The 23954-nt window shown below is 27.2% G+C and overlaps 2 protein-coding genes across 3 annotated transcripts in view; one reads left to right on the plus strand and one right to left on the minus strand.

Moving 5' to 3' along the window:
* Positions 1-3801, plus strand: part of LOC107439942 (uncharacterized) — an 83155-nt gene extending 79354 nt beyond the window's left edge. For both annotated transcript variants that reach the window (XM_071178472.2, XM_016052699.4), the window contains exons 7-8: positions 30-133; positions 3580-3801. In XM_071178472.2, coding sequence (XP_071034573.2) covers positions 30-133; positions 3580-3771 — 296 coding nt within the window. In that variant the 3' untranslated portion in view covers positions 3772-3801. The remainder of the gene's footprint in view (positions 1-29; positions 134-3579) is intronic.
* Positions 3802-5191: 1390 nt separating this feature from the next.
* LOC107439943 (uncharacterized) lies at positions 5192-22670 on the minus strand. Its single transcript, XM_043042845.3, has 10 exons — positions 22427-22670; positions 22009-22080; positions 19293-19400; positions 16532-16606; positions 15368-15542; positions 13511-13628; positions 12236-12311; positions 9885-9944; positions 8061-8258; positions 5192-5992 (listed from the first exon to the last, which is right to left on the minus strand). Exons 1-10 carry the CDS (start codon positions 22529-22531, stop codon positions 5396-5398), a joined length of 1584 nt encoding a protein of 527 aa, XP_042898779.3. The 5' UTR covers positions 22532-22670; the 3' UTR covers positions 5192-5395.
* Positions 22671-23954: the final 1284 nt, after the last annotated feature.

The raw sequence follows: 23954 nt of genomic DNA on the forward strand, positions 1-23954 counted from the left end.
TTTTATGCAGCATCTACTTATTTTTGCAGTATACACAGGATGCGGAGATGCAATAGCTAGAATGTTCGAAGCCAAATCAGGAACTTTGAAGCGGGCATTCAAAGGACATGAAAATGCCATCGTCTGCGTTGAGGTTTTTCTTAAATTGAATTTTATATTTAAGTTTTTGATTCATTTGAAATTGTTTATTTTTATTATTTCATTTTACTTAATTTTAATTAATCATGAAAATTTCTGTTAACTGACCCATATTATACAAATAAATAATTATTTATTCGTTACTTTATCAACGTATGCTATTCATTGAATAGAATTTGTAGATCTGGATGAATTCAGGGTAAATACTCGTAGTATTGATAATAAAATATTAATTGGTGAAGCAACTAAGTAAATAAGTAAAATAATTAACTGTTACTAAAAGTGGAAAATTTACAAATAGTTTGTGACTATACGTAATGTCACGATGTCTGTTAATTTTTCATTTATCTATTTCTTTATTAACAAGCAAATATAAAGGCATTTGATTTACATTATGTATTAAATTTAAATTTCTGATGCGTTGTAGGAGGCAAACAACAGTAAACTATTATTTGCAATTGAAATAAGCTTTCCTGATCTAAATTATTTTTCTAAAGTTTTTATGTTTTAAATTTCTTTTTTTTTATTTCTGAGATTACATTTTAATATAACAAAGAAATATCAATTTATTTATTTTTTTACTATTGTGTTTATTATTGCTTTCAATAGCTTAGAACATATAAGCTTACTCACCGAGTACTATGAAAATGCGTACCAGTTTTGGTCTATGTACAATGTGCAAAAAAATGTTACAGACAGTTTAAAAAATTAGAATTTCAAAAGTATGAATAAATGGAATTTAAAAACATAGAAACTATTCACTAATTTTTTAATTTGTACTTCGCTATTTAAAATTGCGAAGTATAGGAAATTGCATAGTAGGAATCATTGTTCAAAAATTTATATGCCTCACAATTTAAACATTTTATGAACATTATTATATAAAATATTAAAAAAAATTATATATAATTCGATAATATTTTTACATGACATTATCTTTGAATAAATTAACTTTGAAATTACGTACAAAAAGTTTTAGATTCACGTAAAATGTTCTTATGATACGGCGAAATCCACTAAATGTGAAATTTACATTATGGGGTCCAAACATTCGTCCACTCTCTAAACTATTATGGAATCATATTTTCCAGATTGTCCCTAATTTTGAGGGTCAAGAATCTGAATCCTTCAAAAAAAGGTATGTTTACTCAGTAAAAGCACGTTTTTGTATCTGATTTCGGAATATGTTAAAACAACTATGAAAAAGCGAAATCAGTATTGTAAAAATTCTTTTCACAGAAATGATTTTTTATAATTTAACATAACGCAGCTGCTTTATTACTGCCATATAGTACTAGTCAGTAACGAAAATCAAGAATGTCGAAAATCATTCAGTACGCATTCAATCATTCGTTCACAATAACGAAAATCGAGAAAGAATACATTAAAACAACAGTTCATATTTAAAACCTACATTCTTACAATTCAATAGAAACATCGTGCTACAGACTCATTATTAGAATCATTATTTCCCGAGCTTCGTTGTGGTTAATACTACCCACACTGATGGATTCAAAGACATTGATGGTCCATGAGTTGGCCACAGTTTCTGTAGCCTTACTTGACAGTAATGTTAATATTTTATACCTTAATACCATTTCCTTGGCAACCTGTCAGAAGGCAACATCTTTTCCTAATAAACCAATATGTTTATAGCTTATGATGTGCATTTATATTTTGTCATAAGTTTATATCTGAGAAATCAAAATTAATGAACTAAATGCTGAATCAATTGAGAATATAGCAATAGCTTATTTAGAAATGGTTTAATTAACAGCCATTTAACAATTTACAAAGAATAAAATGCAATTTTAATTATTATAATTTAGTAATTTTTTATATTATAATTAGATTAACTCATTTAAATTTCGATGTTTTTGTAAGTTAATTCACAAAAAATTCATTTATCATTTCAAAAATAAGGTAATTAGTAAAAAAATATGAGATTTTGTGCATCAAAAATAAATTAATTCCATACCTCTTAATTTTTCATAGAGTAGTTTTTATATCTCTCATAATATTTGAAAATTCTTTTTTTTTCAATGCAATTAAAACTATTTAGAAAATTATACATACATTTTATAATGCAGTGTATATGATTTATATAAAAGTATATCATGTAATATAATGTAATATATTTAATTTTTTGAGGTTAACTATTTTTATGATGACATGTATTTTTTTCTCAGAAACAAAACACTAAATAAAAAAACTATTTTTGGAACAAAAACAGAAGTACATTGACATTTATCTAAAACAAAACTCTATTTAAGCTGATAAATTTCAAGAAAAGAAAATATTTGTTTGGAATCTCTGATTTACCTCACATTAATTTTAATTTTTTCTCACTTTTTTCAACGGTATAAAACCACTAATATCAGTAATATATGAGTATTCTTTTTTTCTTTGATCGAATTAAGGATCATATTACAAAGAAGAATCAATCTTCCAGCACCATTAATATTTATAGATCCTTTTTTTCTATAGTTGGCATATAGGTTTAAAAGTAACAAATTTAACATTTTTAAAATTGTGACATTTTCTATAAGAAAAAAGTAAAAGTAAGTAAGTAGTAAAAGTTTTCTATAAGAGTAAAGTAAAAAATCTACCATTTAAATTTAAATAATGTGTAAATAATTACTTATTACTTTTTTAACCCAAAAGTACCTGACTACTACTTTTCATTACTTAAATACAAATGCACTATTACTTAAATGAACAGTACGATTCCCACTGTAAATGATAAAATGAAGGTTAATTTTTCATTTTTGTTTTACTTCAAACATCTACAAAATTGTGACATATTTGTAACCCTGCCTGCCTCTAAAGCAGTGTTTCTTAACCTTTTTGATATAATGGACCCCTTTTAAAATTTTTTAAGAAGTCAAGGACCACCCCCCCCCCGTGAAAAAAAATAATTGCAAAAAACATTAATTGTTAGAAAACATGTCATTTTATTATTTTAATTATATACAAAATTTTTAAAATTGAAATTTTTAATGTGAAGGTTGCTGCTGCTTTTCCTTAATAATTAAATTGAATTGGGGGATGGTTTTCGACAAAGCAGCATGTATATCATGTTCAACATTCAATCGATTTCGATGTTATATTTTCATTGTCACAAGTGTGGAAAATCCCGCTTCGCAAAGATACACTGTAGCAAAAAGGAATTATAGCTGCCATAGTTCGCTTTACAAGCAATGGGTAGGCTTCCAAACGTTTTAAAAATTAGGAGTAGTCAGCGAACCCCCAAAATATAACTCATGAACCCCTTAGGGGTTCATGAACCACTAGTTAAGAAACCCTGCTCTAAAGCGATTATTATAAAATCTCTGTATTAGATAATTTATATCTGCCGAGTAAAGTGCAACATCATTATGCGTGTCTATACTTAACTGCTGAAAATTTTAGTATATATTTATTTATTTAATTACTCTGCAGGTCGTCCCCGAGAAAGTATTTACTGGTTCATATGATGGTAGTTTACGAGTGTGGACCACAAGTGGCGTAAAAGATGAGACAGTATTTGGAACCGATTATGACGATAGGAATTCTAAAGATGATGATATGGAAGAAGATAGTGAAGATGTACAGAAAGCTGTTAAATCCCTTGATCCCTACTTAACTTATTGATTATTGTAATAAATTTTTACTTCCTTCTATTTTTTACGTGGCAAATTTTTATTGTAAGGATATGTGGTTGAACGAGAACGAAACAAGTAATCTTAGATGATATGATCAGTATCACAAAAAAAGAAGTTTTAGAAAACTCTAAAAACGCACCAAGGGAAAAAAGAAATCTTTATAAAGTCAAAAACTCCTACGAAAGATTTAAAAGGAAAAATCAAATCAATTTATTAAAAAGAAAATTGAGAAGAAAGAATTTTTAGATGATTTTTTTCCTTTATTAAAAATAAGAAGATGCCAATAACACAATCCCGGCAATTAATTTTTGAAATTACTCTTCGACATAAGTGGGAAGAATGTTACATGGGTTATACGTTATATAAGATTTCTATACTTAATTTACTTAATTTATAAATAATGTCTTATGAATTATTGAGAACATTCACTATTATATTTGTAAATTGCACATAATAAAACAATGTGAATGCGCAGAAAAAGTCATGAAAACGGACATACTATAATTTCGGATCGACAAACAAGAACTTTTCTAAATGTCGAGAAGCAAAATGACAAAATAATTATTAGCGAAACACTTTGCAATAAAGATAAAAAATAGATTAATTAATAAGGTAAAAGGAGCAGTCTTAAAATAACAAAGAAAGGAAAATAAGAAATGGGTTTGAGGGGGCTGTATACATTATGTTAAAACTAAATTAAACTAGATATCCAAACATTAAGAAGAATATCTACCAGAGTGATCAATAATTCGAATTTTTCCAAACGTGAAAGGATTTCCAGTAGTCAAGGTCGGTAGATGTAAAACGGTCGAATAATTAAATGACTTTAGTAAAAGTATAAGGAAGGAAAAATAAGACTCTTCTGCTAAAGTCACTGATAAAGTTAAACAATTCTGCAAACTGAATTCAAGAATGAAAAAATAGGTGTAGGTGATTAATTTATTCAGAAAAATTAAACTTGGCATTTTTTTATTTGATCATTCCATACGATCAGGTGAGATTTGAAGCCTCGTAACTTGAAAATTACTAATGAAATTCAACGTAATTGCGTAGGTAAATGTTTCGTAGGTTGATAAAAATTAAATAGGTGAAAACCATTGTCATGCAATAAATTACGATTATAAGTATCATTTATGCTCATTAAGTTAAATACTATTAAATTTAAAGCCAAAATTTTCATTCAAAATGCTTGATTTAAATTTATTTTAGTTTGTTTCATATATGTTTTGTTTCATCAACGTTTAAATTAAAATTTGAGAGATTTTTTTATCCTTAATTTGAATTCCTTTTTCTCGAATATTTTTCTGTAACGTTTAAATTAATTTTACTAGCTCTCTAGTATTAATTCTAACGTCTAATGTTGCTACTTTATTATTATATTGTATTTTAAATACTAAGTCAAATACGCTGTCTTCGCAATCTTTATTGCTAGAAAAAGATTACATATCAAATACAAGTGTAATAGTAGCTTAGCGAACAAAACAATATTTCATAGCTTATTATCAATCGGGATTATTAAGATGCAGTGTTTAAATGAATACTGCATATTTCTTTAAAAAAACATTAGCACTAGAATATAAAATTAATCTAATTAGAACAAAATTTCAGCAAATTTACTGTTTTTTAGGCGGAGTTTCTAAGTTTAAATTTTCCTGTTTCTGAATCCCCTCTTCCTTACTTGCAGCGTTCATAACATTCTCATAATCAAAAACTTGCAGATTTTTTAAATTTTTCTCCACATTCATTAATTCCTTAGCATCAGTTTCGTTCACTACAATATCTCCCGTAAAACTATTCTCATATTTCGAATTTTTCGAGATTCCAATGTTATCATCGCAACAAATTACACTATTTTGTGAACTATCCATAGATGATGGCAGTGATAAGTCATTATCATGTTCAACATACATCTGATTTACGAAATTTCTTTCAGAGCATGGTTTCTTAAATGGTTGATCACAATTATCTGTATTTTCAACAAATGCCACATGCCGTTTACGTTTAGATACTTCATTTGCTTCATTAGGTTGTATATTAAGTACATCAATGTCAATTTTATTTTTAAGAAGAGGAAACACATCAAGTTTTTCGTTTTCAGAGATGTATTTATTCTCAAACTGCTTTGAAGTGGAGGTGTCAGTCTGAGGAAATGCCTTTTCGTCAATTTCAAGTTCTGTTTGCGTTTGCGCTTCTTCGACTTCCTTGATTACCTAAAATTTAAAGAAAAATACCTTCAATAGATTGTAAGCAGGTTGCCTACTACAGTCATATTGGAGTTGTTTCTTTACCGGAATAAGGGCGTGAATTTTGAGTCTGTACTTCCAATTGCTTTTCATTATTGCCACCGATAGTAAAATTACTCCGATACGATGCCTGTAATAAACGCCGATACATCGAGAAATATTCTGTTTTTAAAATTCTCAACTGGTTATTTAAAATTGCGAAACCAGATGACAAATGGAGCTCTACACTCATGAAATCTGGCTAAATAAGACATGGTAAATATTCAATTGATTAGATTTTCAACACATTCGAGTAAATATGATGGCAACTACAATGCTAATAAAAAAGACATTTGACAGCTAAGTTTTCGTACTCAGTTTGACGTTATTTTCGGCTAAAGATGTTGTAATGCCTCGAGTAAACAGAGAAGAAATGCAAAAGTAATGCCTACCACCACAGACTTAGATTTAATAAAGATTACAGCTAACCTAAATCAAAGGGTTTGCGGTTTATCGTAATGCATTATTGCTCCTCTTAACCGTCTTCCGAGAATGGGATCGTTGGATTCAAAACAGTCATACGAAACGTAGTGATATCTTCCAGAGTTTTCATACTAAAAACAATTAAATCGTCAGGTATCTTATCCGCATGTCCACTAGGGGCTACGCAATCACATTTTGAACGATGTGTAGGAAAATGGGGTCTCTTGTAAGCAGAGCATGACCAAGGCAGTGGCATACGGGGCAGTTGCCCCTGATCCCCACATCAGAGAGGTCCCCCAGTGCAGTGTAAAGTCCGTCAGTTTTTTGTTAGCTTCTTCATTAATCTATCGCAAGTACACAATCTATATTTCGTAAATCCATGGCTTTCTAGGGTGGAATTCAGCTAAATTTTCGCAATTACGATGGGCAAATTTGGCCTATCAAAAGCCTGTATTTTTACAAATCGATATGTTTGTTATATCGATGGGATTGATCGTTATGTTTACAAAAACACAGACTTCTGATTGGCTTAATTGAGTCATCGTAATTGCGAAAACTTAGCTGAATTCCGACCTAATGTCAGCAAGGATCGAATTTTTCGCAGCTAGATGACAAAGCTAACAATCAGAAAACTGCATTCGGCATGATGGACATGGAATTGTCAGAAAATCAATAAAATGGACGGATAGATATTTCGTCTGACCATTGTAGCGGGAAGAACTTTATGGTTATTTAAGGTTCTAGTCAATTTTTTTGTGATCTATAATGAGGTGAAAAATTTATATATCTCCATAAAATTTATTTCTTCATTTCTGAAGTAGAGAAGCAGAGGGGGCCTCCAAAGAAGTTTTTGCCCCTGGTCCCAATTAGGCAACGTCGGGCCCTGCATGTAAGACAACAAGTTTGTGCTCAAACAGTTCGACAATGTTTTCAGCAGGATTTTTCTCTCTGGTAGCAGGCTTCTATCACTTAAGGATATAAAAGCTTACAGAAGGTAACGGCCAGGGTTTAAACAACTATATAAGCTACGTAAAAAAATTGAAAGACAAGCAACAAAGGCAGCAAAAAGAAAAATATCCGAGGTGTTAATTATTTTATTAAAAACTTTTACATTTTCTTTCCAACTAACCTTCGTATTTGTATAAATTATAGTTCATGTAAGGCATAAATTATACGATAAACCTCCCTTATCACGGTGTTGCTTGTTTCATTTGTTTATATTCTCCAACAAAAATAACTTAGTTTTTATAGTATTTACAATTGTTTTCACTTATATAGTACAATTTTTTTTTCTCAGTTTCCTACCGATTTAAAAAAATCGTAAAAAAAAAATAAAATAAACTTTCACATTTAACATTCAACTAACATTTATTATTTTAAAATATATATTGATAAATTCTGAATTTTTAAACCTTTTTTTCGAGTTACAAGTAAAAAAGTAATATCCAAGAGTTATTTTTTTTAATGAAAATGGACTTTTATGATAACATAATGCGATGAAACGTTTCATAATCTGTTTCTTTTGTCTTTGAATAAAAATGAAGTTACCAGATATTTTTAACACAAAGTTTACCTGCGCACGAGTGCTTTCCAAGCGAAGTCTCTCCAATTCTATAACCTGCTCATCCAATTTGTTTTGAAGTATTTCAAACTCTTTTTCATAATTTTCAGTCTTTAACGATAAAGTTTTCTCTATTTCACGTAGTTCAGCACACTTGTTTATAAAGCTACATAATCTATTATTCGATTCTACTAAATTATTCAAAGTTTTCTAAAAAGAAAAATTAAAAAATGCATTTGAATTTCTAAAATATGTAACAGATAACAGAGCGAATTACACTAAATCCAAAAAAAGGTCTGAATCTAAGGTCTAATTAAAAAGTTAAAACTATTAAAACAAACGTTTTTTTTTTATATATTTATTGTAATTTTTTAAATATACTTGCATATTTCTCTCCAAACTTACATAAATATGTTCTTAAAATAAACAGACATTTACAGGTATTATCGTATTTACCTAAACATACGTTTTACTGACAAAATTGCTCACATATAACATAATAATTTGAAATGTATGTAAGAAAGCTTCACTCAAGATAAAATTAATAAGATAGATCAGATTTATACATACTTAGATGTGGTATTCCTAGTTTGAAGATATGTCATGATATGTTAATTTATTTAATTATATGTTACTGTCACTTATGATATGCTAATTTATTTTATTCAAACTGCTAATTAAATTTCAAGATCATACTCAAAAACAAACTTCCTTTTATTAATTTCTTTTTGATGCATAAATTCAAAATTTATTTTTGACCCCTCAAATTATGGGGAATAATTGAAGTCTGGGAGACAAAATGACCCAAATTTTAAACAGTTGAGCAATTGAAGTTTGTCCCTTTACGAGTTTTATTGTTAGATATTTTGAAGTTATTATTATTATTGTTTTAATCTTTCTTTCTTTTACTTTTCTAAATTTCTGCTGAAAATTCGATTCTGCAAATCAATTTTTTGGCCAGACATATATATATATATATATATATATATATATATATATATATATATATATATATATATATATATATATATATATATATATATATATATATATATATATATATATATATATATATATATATATATATATATATATATATATATATATATATATATATATATATATATATAGTTCAAAATGAAGAATAAAACAAAGAAAAATTATAGACATATGAAGAAAAAAGAAGGGGGGGAATAATAAGTAAAAAATAACAAACACAACAGTTTATATAATACATTAAAAAAAAAAAAAAAAGGATGAAATTTTATTTAAAAAACCGGAAAAATAAAACCGGGAAAAAAAAAAAGATATAATCTTTTCTTCAGCCCACACTATTATATCCGCAAAACAGAGTGCTTTCTGATATTGTATGGCTGAAGAAAAGACTGTGGGCTGAAGAAAAGATTATATCTTTTTTCTTCCCGGTTTTATTTTTCCGGTTTTTTAAATAAAATTTCATCCTTTTTTCTTTTTTTTTAATATATTATATAAACTGTTGCTTGTTATTTTTTACTTATTATCCCCCCCCCTTTTTTTCATATGTCTATAATTTTTCTTTGCTTTATTCTTCATTTTGAACTTATCTAATGAGTTCTGTTTACTTGCAGCTTAAGCGCAATAAATGAAACTTATTGTTTTTCTTAACTTTCTTCGTGTTTTCTTGTATTTACTTATTTATTATATATATATATATATATATATATATATATATATATATATATATATATATATATATATATATATATATATATATATATATATATATATATATATATATATATATATATATATATATATATATATATATATATATATATATATATATATATATATTACCTCGTTTTCTTTCCTTGACTGAAGAAATAGTTTTTCAAGTTCGATAATCCTCTTTTGGCACTGAAATGGAAAAGATTAAAAAACATAACAAAGTTTTCAATTTGTTTTATATAATACGTTTTTTAATTTAAATCCAAAGATAATGAGCCAAAATTATATATTCTCTACAATTCTGATCCTAAATTGGTTATTGTACTACATGTAATACTCCGCTACTATGAAATAGTTCGCATAAATATTCTTCTTCTTTATGATCATGTTAAAGGAGGAAACAAAAGAAAACGAATAAAGCTAAAATTCCTGATTGAAGGTTTAATCGGCTTCAAATATGAAGATGGTAACGAAAGTCAACAGATTTCAAGCACTCAAAAACAGACTCCCATTTTCAAGGCTTACCACACGGGAATGAGGGATACAATAGTCATTTGAAACTTAACAATACTATTTATTAAAATATGGGATGGACTGATAAAATGGACAAGAATAGTAGTAATTATGAAAAATTTAATAAAAAAAAACAAGAAAATCTTTTAAATTTATAATATGAAAAATCCTTAAAAATACGCGCTGATGAAAATTAAAACGAAAAATAGCTATTAGTATATGTTACTTCCGGATATTTTTGCTGCAATTCCTTTTCGCTACTTCTTTTTATTTTAAACTCAAACCGTATTTTTCTTCTTCTTTTTTTCATTAATTAAAGATACAATAAATATATACATAACAGCAAAAGGTGAGAAACATTTCATTAAAGTGTAATACCTCATTCATAAATAAATAATCGGCAATTATGTTTACTAATTTAATTGTTTTAGGAATTTAAATGTTAACCTTTTTGACTCACTTACAAGAATAATTATGTGTATTATTATTACATTAAGAGACTGTATATTTGAATTATTGAGTATACCCAAGGAGTATACGAACTTAGGTGGTTGGGATTTTTCACTTTTTTAAAATTTTATCACAAACATTTCTTTTTCCATATTAGTTGTTCTTTTCCTAATTGTAAGTATTGTGGAAAATTTAAATTCTAAACATGAATTAAAATATTAATATTAATTAGATAAATATTAATGAGGAACAATTTTTATCAAATAGTAGTTTTCGGTGTTTGATCCAAATTGATACATATCCGATGCTCGCAATTGCACCTTTCCATACAGGGAAAAGGATAAATAAAAAGCAAATAGTTACAAAAGATAAGTGAAGTAGCCGAGTAAAAGAGAACGAACATGGTAATTAAATTATCTCAGAGATTAAAGTGTAAAATGTATTGAAATCATTTTAAAGGAATAGAAGGAAAGAAAGATAAAAGGATAGAGATTTAAAACCATCAGAGAAATAAGAAATGCTAGAAAAATTACTATGACGCATAGCACTTCACTGCTAAAAAGCTTAATGAAAGAAGATAGCCAGTGTTACAAGATTTATAAACGTGTTATCGTCATCTGTAAGCATACAACAATTTCCAGTGCCATTACTTTTTTTAAAAAAATGGTTTTTAAGTAAATAACATAATTCGTAAATAAAAAACTGCCTTTTTGTGATATTTTTTGAAGCTGATATTTCTAAATTGATTAAAACATCACTTAGCATCTTTCTTCACTTTTATTCTCGTTTATTTTACGTTACATAACATTTATACTTCTAAGAGTTTGACTTAAGATCACTTAAAGCGAGGGACAGAGAGGATTACCCTTATCTGAACTATCAATGATCAAATTTAATTTGCCGTTGAAAGCTGTATAAGCTCGGGCATCAATACGTTCAAGTTTTTAAAGTGATATTTATGCAACTCAAACATTATAAGTCAGGAAACCGATTAATAAAATAACTACTATTTTAAAGTATAAGTTATAAAGAAGAAAATTAAACATATTTATAATGAGATCAACAGTCACTTCTAAAGAAATCCACACTATAAGTTTAAAAACACAAAACTATAAGTTTAAAACCACTCTAAGTTAATCTATATACTATAGTTATACTATAAGTATACTATATACTATAGTTATACTATAAGTATACTATACTATAATTATATTATAATTATGCATGTAATACTATGAGTATACATATGGTAAGTTTTACTATAAGTATACAAACTATACTAGTTATACTATACTATACATGTTACTATACTATAATTATATTATAATTATGCATGTAATACTATGAGTATACATGTGGTAAGTTTTACTATAAGTATACATACAATACTAGTTATACTATACTATACATGTTATACTTTAAGTTTAAAAACACATTTGCACGATAAAATGCAATTAATCTTAAAAATAGTACATTTTATACTTTTTTTTAAAAATAATTTTCATTTTTAAACTTACTATTACACGTTCTGAATCAGAGTTATTTTCCTGTAATGGAACAGGTGTAGAACTCTTCGACATAGTCAATTCTGATCTAGTAAAAAGTTTTATGCAAATTTAAGAAATTCATATAAATCTAATGACATGAAAATAATATGCATGATAATATCAATATAAAACAGCCTAACTACTCGCATTGAAATGGGTAGTTAAGTACTTCGGTGCCTATTCTTACTGAGCAACCCATCAAATCTTGATACCAAACGTGTCAAATTCATTTATGTTAATCTCATACAAAATGCTAATGCTAATCTCATGCAAAAAATAATTTTTAATAAATATTCATTACCTTTTATTATTTAATTTAACAATAATCAAAAAAAATTTGAATTGTAAAATATACAAATTTTTTAATTCATTTTAAAAAATGCCAAAATGCAAAATTTGAATAAAATGCTTCGAATTGTTCTTGAGAAACCCAGTTTTAAATGTAAGTCTTCTTTAAAATTTGATAACTCAAAAACTACTCGACCGATTGCGCTCAAGTTTCGTATTTTGCGTGCCATTCAAAATTATGCATTTTAAAATACTTTAAATTTTTTCAACTGCTATTAAATGAAATAATAAATAATTATTAAAAGCTATTTTTGCATGGAATTATCTTTGGATAAACAAACCTTAAAATTGCACTAAAAGATTTTTTTGATTCACTTAAAAATTCAGCTTGGTGTATTGAACTACACAAAGTGTTAAATTAAGATCAAAATCTCCAAATTTCCAACCACTCTCCTAACTAATAACTATTTGAACCCTATTTTCCAGACTGCGGCTACACCTAGAGTTTTGAGGATTATTTATAAGCAAAATTGTCTGCAATCAATCCGAAACTGTCAACAAAAAAAGTACATTTATTCAGAGAAAGTACGTTTTGAAATCTGAATTCGTTACTTAAAATATCGTCTGCATTTATTAATTGGCACAATTAAGGTAAGCTCTACTATTACGATTAAGTCTTGTAAGGGAAAATCCAATCATTACATCAAAAGTTATGCAGGGTGTTCTTTTTTGTAGCGCAACGTACGTTGAAAAGCTAATAAAACTATTTATAACAATTATATGTTTGTTTGTCAAGCCTTCACCTTACAATGCATTTTGTATTTCCCTTCTATGCTTAAATTACACTTCTGCTCGTGATCTGACTATATTATTATTTCTTAAAATGACACAAATGAAATACGGAGTACTGGAAATGTCTATTTATCTAAGTATTTCAATAGCAATATAAAAGCAAACCTGCAAGATACTAATTCTTTTTTCAGGTCCTTATTGAGATTTTCAGTTATCGCTATGCATTCCATCAGATGTTTATGACTCTGATCAAACTTACAAAACTCCACTTTTGTCTCTTTAACTAAAAATGAAATAAATGACTGAAATGAAGAATAATTCAAAACTTCATCATCATATGTACCCATACTTTTAACTATTACTTGTCTAAAATATATTTAGAACATATTTAAAATATATTAATATATGTATGCTTCTAAATATATTTTAAAGTATTTGTTGACTAAGTATTTTATTTACCAATTTCGAAGACACTATTAATTGCACACATTAATTGCATGTAATTTTAGCCTGTTAATTTCATTTTGTACTACATTTATTAATTCCCCGTGCATTTAGGGGAATGTATCTGGGTATCAAATATAAATCAATAAAAATAGAGATAATTTCGTATTGCCAAAATCTTATTCAGTTTAATTCTCTAAATCAAAACATTTATTTAAGTTTTTTCTTACGATTCCTAGTAGATCGTAGAAGTTAAGAATCATTGGCAGCTGCCAGTGTGCGGGTACGTGACCACTTTGATCAGTCTGCGGAGGAACCAAAAATATGAGGTATATTGATCTCGTTAAACTATTCTATCGTCAAGTGCATGACTTCACTTACGACCAAAGCGGAGAAGCCTTTCCCTCAGCAGAGAATCAAAATTGTGATGGCATGTCATCGAATCAATCTCAGGGATGTTTCCCAGATGTCGCCAATAGCCCATTGTGCAGCTCTATCTCTGCAATGTAAATAAATTACTACTATACTGCAAACACTATTTTTTTTATACTTTTTTGAATTTACTTTTCGAAGAATTGCATTTTGTAATGTGCAAGAAAAAATAAGGCGCTGTACACAGAATATGATTATTGAGGTGATTTTGTGAAAATTGGTTTGGCGAATCAACGATGGTGATAAAATCTCCTTGCCACCGAGCTCACTGTGTGTTTTCGTGGTTTTTCTCTCCATGTAACGCAAATGGGGGTTAGTTCCATCAAAAAAGTTCTCCTCCAAGACCAGTTTGTCCCAATGCTTGATCCTGCTTCCTTCGTCTTCTGGGTTTGGTTCAAAATTTCAAGGCTTCTAAGTTGAACATCGGTCAGCTGTTCAACAATCAAAATAAAATAAGAACTTGCTGGCTCGAATTTTGATATAACTTCTCAGTATCCTTTAAAAAAATCTTCAAAAACTAACTCGTTGTTTTTCTTCTGGTAATATGATTATTCATACCTCAGTTTTTAACCAAAAGATTGCTTTAGCTGTAATAACGTCATTTTGTCTATAAACCAATATTGGGTTTGACAGAAAGAACTTACACAAACCAAAATAAATAAATATGGATACCGAGAAAGAAACCATCAGTTGCAACCATAAAACTGCAACAAAAATATCCCTGAGCATCTTGTATTTTGAAGCAGTTGGACTACATTAAGAACTAATAGAAGCTCATTTTTAAAATTAATATAATATCACCGACACGTAACATTTTTATTTTTAATTTTTTTTTTTTCAGTTAGAGTGTCAAACAAAAGATGTATAGGTTTAACTTAAATTTAACAACGTAATATTTTCCACAAAAAAAATTTACAGAGAAAAATAATTTTTATTCTATATAAATTACATTAATTCTAGTAAATAATAAATTTTGAATACTAAAGTTTCCATTCAAACGATCTTCTCAATTTTCTCAACAGTATAATTTTTAACTGATTTTTAATCTTTTCAATCAAAAACTCAAAGATATTGAAACTATATATTATTCTAGACTGAGATTGAATATATAATGTAAGTAAGGTGAAATATTCGAAAGTAACTTACTGTTGCTCATTACCATCTCCTGACTAGTTCTCAACTTTTCACGTTCATGAGTTAATTCCTTCAAACGATTTCGAATTTCAACTATTTGCTTCACAATACTGTCTTGATAATTGGTATGAAGTTTTAACTGAGCTTCTAGAGCTTGAATCTTCTTGGTCAGGTTTAATCTTTCAGACTAAAAAAAGCATTTAAATTTATATGTCATACATCTTTGAAACAAACATATTTATGTCATTTTACAAATGTTCAGAAAACAATTTTTCGATTTCTTTTAAAGAAACAGTATTTAATATCTGCTTATATTCTCACTATCAAATTAATTAAAAGATGAAGGTATTCAATGTTTTTTTTTATTAATTAGGTTTGATTGTGATGTTTGAAACTTTCAGACTAGATTAATACTCATTTGTTTATGAAAGTGAAAGATAATTTTATTCACTAGAGAATTACAATAGAGCTCTTAGAAATATTTTAAGGAACTTATTTTTTAACAAAATAATAACTCATAGATTTAACTTGACAGAATAACATTTTTAAAATGAGATAATGTCAAACATTGTATCAGTTTTATGCTAAATTGTGCGAGTATCTAAAAAAGTATGATAAAAAAATCATGTCCGTTTTCTACTTAATCATTTTTAATATTAACAAACTCTATTAATAATGACAACTTGCTTAATATGTAGCTAGCTCATGGCAGCTAGCTCATTCTGCTGGCAAACAAAATATTCAAAACGTGTCAACTTTGAAGTTTTCAGAAATGAAAATAATCTTCGCATGGAGTAAAGACACGAAGCTTTGATGTAGCTTTATTCCATTTTAAGAGCTTTGATTTAAATTACACCCTTTGAATTGTGTATGAAATCTCGATTTAATGTTAACCAAAAATTAAGTATTCTTACTCATAGTTTTTTTGTCCTCTTTAACATCATATTCAGAGAGATATTACGCTACAGTTACAGAGCACTATATTAAAGTTCAACATACCAATGTAACACACGTATTCTTTTTAAAAAATCAAAATTAATTGATAAATTTATTTCTTTATAACATAAAAATTATTTAAGTAAAAATCATTAAAATTTTAAATAATTTTGTCACATCTTACAAAAACTTTTTTTTTCACAAAAATGCAAAAGTTAAACAATAATTAATAAAATATACTCCAGCATTTCGAAGCTCCTCCTTCAAAGCTCTCACTTCCTGGGAATAAGTTTTGTTCATAATTTGCTGTTTAGCCTGAAACCGAAAGAAATTTCATTATTCTTCACAAATTTTGCAAATAAAAATGAAAACATGAATAAAAAATCATTAACAGAATTTTTTTTAAAAAATTCATGTCAGAGCATAATTTTTAGTACTGCAATTTTAGTATTTAATTTTAATTATCAAAAATAAATCATACATTCGGGGAAAACAAATTTCAAGTATTTTTTTAATGAAAAATTCACTGTTTTATGAGGAAAAGTTTACTATGCTTTCAATATCTCATGGTTAAACAAGACTTTAAAAAATTAAAATTAATTAATAAAAATTAATTAATAAAATTAAAATTAATTAATAAAATTAAAATTAATTAATAAAATTAAAATTAATTAATAAAATTAAAATTAATTAATAAAAATTAAAATTAATTAATACAAATTGAAATTAATTAAAAGTAAATGCTTGATTTTGTATTTATATTCATCAAATGTGTTGAAAAATATTGGATCTCAAAAATAAACTAAATATTCCAGAATCATACAAAACACTAAATATTCCAGAATCATACTAAACACTAAATATTCCAAAATCATACAAAACACTATATATTCCGTAATCATGTTTTGGGTTTTGGGCCACCATTTTGTTTTAAGCACGGATGTCTTTGCCAAGAATAGATGGCCACGGAATTTTCAACCATTATAACTGAAAAAAGTTTTTTTGAAATACCCCAATTTGTATAAAAATCTTGTTCGATTCTAATCGCGTTTAGCAAAATAAGTTGAGTGTTTCGGCACGATAATTGTTGTATTCATAAAATAATTAAACTGCTATAGCCAAGGTTAATACCTGCTTTGATTAAACTAACATAATAAAAAAACAATATTTTTTCCAGATGATAAAAAACTGTAAAGGCCTACACTGCCGCTGTTTTTTGTCTTTAACTTAACGTTACATTGTATTTTGGTGCCCTAAAACTAGGAGACTTAGAAGCTTGAAATTGCAAAAAATTGTATCAAAATGTGCAGAAAGTACGATAGAATAAAAAAATATTCAATAACTACTTCGAAAATTATTAACTGTCGAACTTGACATAAAAAATAACATACGGGTCGCTCTGCAGACTACTGAAATACAACAACAAAGTTGAAATTTGACGTGGTAAAAAGATCAGTTTAGTTTATGAACTAAAAGCGAGCTGTTTTCAAAAAATTAAAGCTTGTTCAGAAATAATTGCAATTTTAAGTACTTTTTCGTGAATTTTTCTCACTTTTTTGTCTTTACGTTACAAAACTATAAGATTTAAAATTTTGAAATTACGATGGGCTGTAGAAAAATATACTGGAAATAAGGCGGAGTAAAAATACTAATATTTGTGAAATAGTTTAAAAAAATTATTGTTAAACATGTGGGGGGGTATCATGTTTGGTTGATCTGTAACCTGCTGAAATGCAACGACAGAGTTAAAAATTGACTTGCTGAAAAAGCTAATTTAATTTGAGAACTCAATTCAAATTTTGTTTCGAATTCTAGTTTGTTTGAAAGTTATGGCAAAATTTAGTTATTTTCTGTTATTTCAGGTTTTTTGCTTAAAATAAGGACTATTTATTAATGGGATGCCTGCAAGTAACATACTGTGGGTATCTCGATCTTGATTGGATGTTGAAACGTGGCATCTCTTTATGTTAGTGACTGTTCTTTCCATTCTATTTCGAGTAAGCCTAGCCCCTCAAGTATCAAGTATCAATTGTCTTAAGTGACACTTTCTACATTCTGACACAAAAAAAATTCGCAAAGATTTCAATTCTTACACTATATGTTACTTACTTAACACAAAGACAGGCATGAAGTCATGTAGGACAAGAACAAACTAATTATTCATCGATGCTGCCATGTACACAAAGCAAAAATCTATCACGGTGATAAAAAAAATACATAAACAAATAATAAACCTATGTTAAGTAAATGACGTAGACGAGGAAGAATTATATCTTTCAACAAATTCGATATGCGATACGGCTCTGTATTTGATTAACTTCACTTTAATTAATATTCTAACTTAAGGGGAGAAACGTAGCTCATCTTTAAAACTCCATTTTGATTATAAATAATCAGCTGGTGCTGATGTCACAGATCACAACTGTGGATATCCATGATCTTCTTCTTCTCGAAATGCAAGGATCCAATTGCTGAAGAAGATTTATTTTTCCCTCACGAGTTCTTTATTTCTTTATTTTATGACCTCGCACTCGAGTATATATTAGTTAAAAGTAGCAAAAGAGAGAGTTAAAGTGTTGCCAGATATAAATCTTAAAATTTATGGTAAAATTAATTTAAAAAACTATTGAAGAGCGATAAAAATTATTCCTATTTATATTACTACAAGTTTTATCAACGAGTAAAATGAATTCTCGTTTATTTCTTCGGATTAAGTCACACTATCTTTGTTCTTTAGGTTATAGTTTTTTTTTTCAAGTTCAGAAGATTTTTTTTCAAAACCAAGTAATCGTCTATTTCATTATGCTTAACATATTAACAAAATTCTTGCTTAAAGCAATGATAATTTTACATTTTTAAAAATATGGTCTGTGTATTTGTGAAAAATATTGATGTTTAAGGGGAAAAACAATTATGAATGGGAAGCAAAAACGGGGGTTAGTGAGCAAAACAAGCAGGTCGTGGTGCCTCCAAATTTTCATAAAAACTCATTATTTATTACCTTTTCATCATCAGAAACACAAATATTGTCTTCCAGTTTTCTTTTGAGAACAGATATTTCTCGTTCCAAGGATTCTTTCTCAGTAATATATTTTCGATCCTGGTCATCCTTAAAAATATTATTAAAATATTTTGTTTTATACAAAGCCAAATCCTTAATCACAGCATCATTAATAATGGCGCATATACTCGTTTTGTATTTACAGCTTCACTCCGATCAAAATTCACGTTCCCGTTTTTTTGCTATCAATATACTGATTCTTCCGTAGCGTCGATCTTAAAACATATCTTTATAATCGTAGTAAAAAATGAAATTAAAAATAGTATGCACATTAGAAGACAAAAATTTTAAAAAAAAAATTATTTCGAACACAGTAGAATCATTAATTTGGAAGGTAAGATGAGAAAGTAAACAAAACAGGTTTAATTTACCGGTGAATCTTGTAAATGTTTCTCATAATCACCTTTTCAACTTTAGGGAATGAAACTGGTCATGTTGTTTTCAATCTCACCATCCTCCCTAGCGATGAATTGGTTTTCCTACGTGCGTTTTCCCCCCTCGCTTAGTTATTAGTTGTACGGGCTATTTTATTTTATTTTTCGCAAGAATTCTAAAAATATATATTATGGACAGTCACTAAGAAAAAATTATATTTATTAGAATTTATAAATTCTAACAATTGAAATCGGGGTTTAGAAATATGTATACCAAATGTGTTACTTTAAAAAAAATCTTTCCCGACGTCATTAAACTGGGGATAATAAAAAATAAAACTAACAATTTTGCAAATTATTACATTTAGAAGAATATCGTTCTTATTTTGAATTTCGTTATTTGTTAGATTTTTAGTAGTAACAGTACACGGTGTCTGCAACCCTATAGATTGAAGATTGAAGTTATTTTTTCAGGCTTTATCTTAATTTGCTTTACTGACACTATAATAAACGCCAGAAAATTGAAAATAAAATATAACTAATCTTTGAATGATATACACGAAAGAAAAATTTCATAATAAATGAAGCAGAATTTTTTGAAGCAAATGCCTAATGATGCTATATTCAATGGCTGTTTCAGAGAGGTTGTTCTGAACCTAATCCTTAGAACCATACATTTTTGCACAAAATGTTCTTTTTTTTCGGGAGGCATTTTAAAAAAATCATTTAAACATACCCTTTTTTTTTAAGCAGCATATCAAACTAGTAACCGTAAAACTACTTGGAAGGCAATTAATAATGATCCTATTTTAGAATTGCAATTGGCATTTAAAGTTATTTTAATATTACCTTTTCGTCGTGAGTATCGTAAAAATTATACTGAAGTTTTCTTTTGAAAAAAGATATTTGACGTTTCAAAGATTCTTTTTCTTCAACACGCTTTCGTTGTTGGTCATCCTGAAAAGTTTTACGAATTCGTTTTACTTTTATAAGCTTATAATTAAAAAATTTAATAGTTTTTAATTCTGTGTATTGACTACTTTTATTAATATTATTATATTTAAATAATATTTATGTTTCATTAGATACTCAAAATTTCAAAATTTAAGAAATTTTACCTCATTTTCTTTATAAATATTACGTTTTATTTAATATTTTTAAGAAGATCCGGTTCACAATTCTATATCCCTCTCACAATTTTCGAAATTTCAGATCACTTTCATATTTTCATTTAACGAGATAAAGAAAGATTTATTTTCCCTCTAGAGTAGGAATGCATATGTTATTTATACAAGTATACTTGTAAACATTTTTTAAAAAGTTATTTTGCTTCGTAAATTATTAATATTTTAAATGAAAATTAGCATCATAAACAACCGTTCTCTTGGCACTAGATGTCTCTTTTAGAACTCTTGAGTAAATTTCATAAAATATTTTCACAATTTTATTTCATTTAATTCCATCAAAATTAGCTTGTTTTTTTACTTATATATAGAAAAACGTTATCGACAACATTTACGTTCTATTTCACACAATTCTTTTGTTGACTACTTTAAATATAGTTAAACGCATTTCTAATTTAAAAAAATGGGCAATTGTGCTATTATTTATTAATTAATAATCGACTAATTTATTCATAAGGATTTTGTTAGATTGTCAAATCGATGTTAATTCGTTACTAATTTGAAACTGGATTGTTAGTGTCTGCTTTCGAAAATATTATTTATTTCATAATTTTTTTTAATTTGTTATTTATTTAATTTTCATTTTTTTTTTTCATTTCTCCGAAATAATTATCTGTCATACTTTATGCTATTTAACAAATAAAAAAATTTTCTGGCGTTTTTATATAGTCATTCTTCGTAATAAACCTTCTTTCGGTACTTCCTCAAATTAATAAACTTTCATTCAAAAGTCTTTGTCGAAATTTTTGCTCCATATTTTTGCTTAATTTTTTGCATTTTGTTGGTTTCTAAGAACAGCTATTTTGCTGTGCGAGCCTGCCTACTTTTTCGTAAAAATTATAGTTGAATTTTAAAGAAAATCTTCAGATAAATTGTAAGATTCTTGGGTAGAATTAGTTTATCATGTCAAACTTTTACCCACGAATAACATTAAACAATAATAAAAAAAATCTGTTTCTGAAGCACATACAAGTTAAAGCAAATAGATATCTTGCTTCTGGAAAGATCGTTTTAGTTCGCGCATTCCACAGGGAATATGTGAAATAAATAAATATATGCAAAATGGCTAACATTTTTAAGCAAACAAACAAATCTTACCAATTGAATTTCCAAATTATATTTTTCTTCCATACAGGATTTTAAATTCTTTTCATTTTCAACTTCTAAATTCTGAAATGAAATGAATTTTATAGACCGAAAGATTTCTTTAAATGTAGCTAAATGTAGTTGGAATTATTTTATTACATTTATTTGTTTTCTCCTTTTACGTATTATTTTTTTAAAAAATAATTATCAGTATTTCATCAGAAGTTTAACTATAATATCGAGCTGTCATTACAATTAAAAATATAATAACACGAATGAGTAACACAGTGTTATTGATACATAGATGCAAAAAATTGTTTTTAATAAAACATGCTATTATATTTACTATTCGGCATGATCATAAAATATCAGCGAAGATTTAATGTGAGGCAGCATTCGAAATTATATTATCAAAAGATAAAATAATTACCCTTCTTAGTCGCAATTCTTCCACAAGTTCTACAATCTTTCTTTCGAAGCTTAATGCATCGAAATTTTTCACACCATTCGTTTCATCAACTGAATACATTTCCATGTTAACGCATGTGTTATTTACTAAATTAGTAACTGGTAGTCAACTTCTAATATCCAAAATATTATTAGGCGCAATTACAGAATAATAATATGACAAGTTCTAACTAAGTCGTTGCAATTCATTTTAACAGACAAAAAACGATGTTCATTTAGAATCGCTTGCATTATATGTACTTTTTTTTTTCTTCAAGGAATTAAATTGTAACAATTTTTGATAATCTTGTAAACATAAATCTACTACTTTGAAAATTAACTTAGATTTTAAAGATGTCTTACAAGATTTTTGCAACTAGTATAATCCAATAATTTTCAACATTAAATATAAAACCAAACAGAAATTTAAAAGGAAAGATAAATAAAAAAAATTTGTTCACGATAATTTCTTTTTCTATTATAGAAAACGATAAGTTTAATTCATGATACAAAAAAAGTAGTAATTAAAAGTATTATTAACCTCTGGATCATTTTTCTGATCATGATCTAGAGCATAACAAGTGTAACATAACATTTCTGTACATTATAAGAGAAATTTATTAATTCATATGTGAATGAATGTTTGCCAGCAAATAATTATTTTGTATTGTTCAAAAATTTTATTTAGTTTCGAAATCTGTAAATAAATTTTTAAGTAAAAATGTTATTATCAATATTATCTGTGACATATTTACTTAACTCTGATTACTATTTTATTTGAAAAATAAGAGGAAAATTCTCATTCATATTGTATTTAATTAAATAAAAATAATATTAAGCAAAGAAGAAAAACGTAGCTTACAAACATTATGCAAAATATAAACTGTAATTGTCGGGTATTTTTTATATAAATTTATGTTATTTTAATGCTAGTAGTTTAATTTATTTCTGAAATGATGGTCAGTATCATTTCAAGAAACTCGGCAAATTTGGTATTTGGAATGAAAAAATTATAAATGAACTTTAAAACTTTCCCATAATTTGCCAGTGATAAGTAAATTCGCGATCGCAACGCTCGAGTACGCCGTCTAGCGGGAGCCTGTAAATATCAGACATTAATTTATCACGTTTTCATTTAGTTCCATCAAAGTCATTGACTGAATCAGACGCCATTTTTTAGCAGCAAATAAGAAGCAAAATTTCCCTAAGGAAAAGGCCGAAGAACTTGAAAAAAATCTCCAGAATATTAGTAAATCTTTCAGGAACAGAACATGCCAAACATTTGAAGAAAAATTCCTCAATAATTTTTTATTTCTATTATCAACAAACTTGCAACTCATGACTTCCGATTTCGGATACTGTTACAGATGTGTGTATTAAGGTAAAATGCATTTCTTCTGTCTTCAATTCATTACGAATTAAAGTGAAGTCAACATTGCTTTCGTCATTCCAGTGAATAAATATGAATTCAGAACATACAGAATTGTAATAGTTATAGCATATTCTTCTTC

The sequence above is a fragment of the Parasteatoda tepidariorum genome, chromosome 6, assembly GCF_982258835.1.
Source record: "Parasteatoda tepidariorum strain Cologne lab strain chromosome 6, Ptep-v5.0, whole genome shotgun sequence".
In the NCBI taxonomy this organism is placed as follows: domain Eukaryota; kingdom Metazoa; phylum Arthropoda; class Arachnida; order Araneae; family Theridiidae; genus Parasteatoda; species Parasteatoda tepidariorum.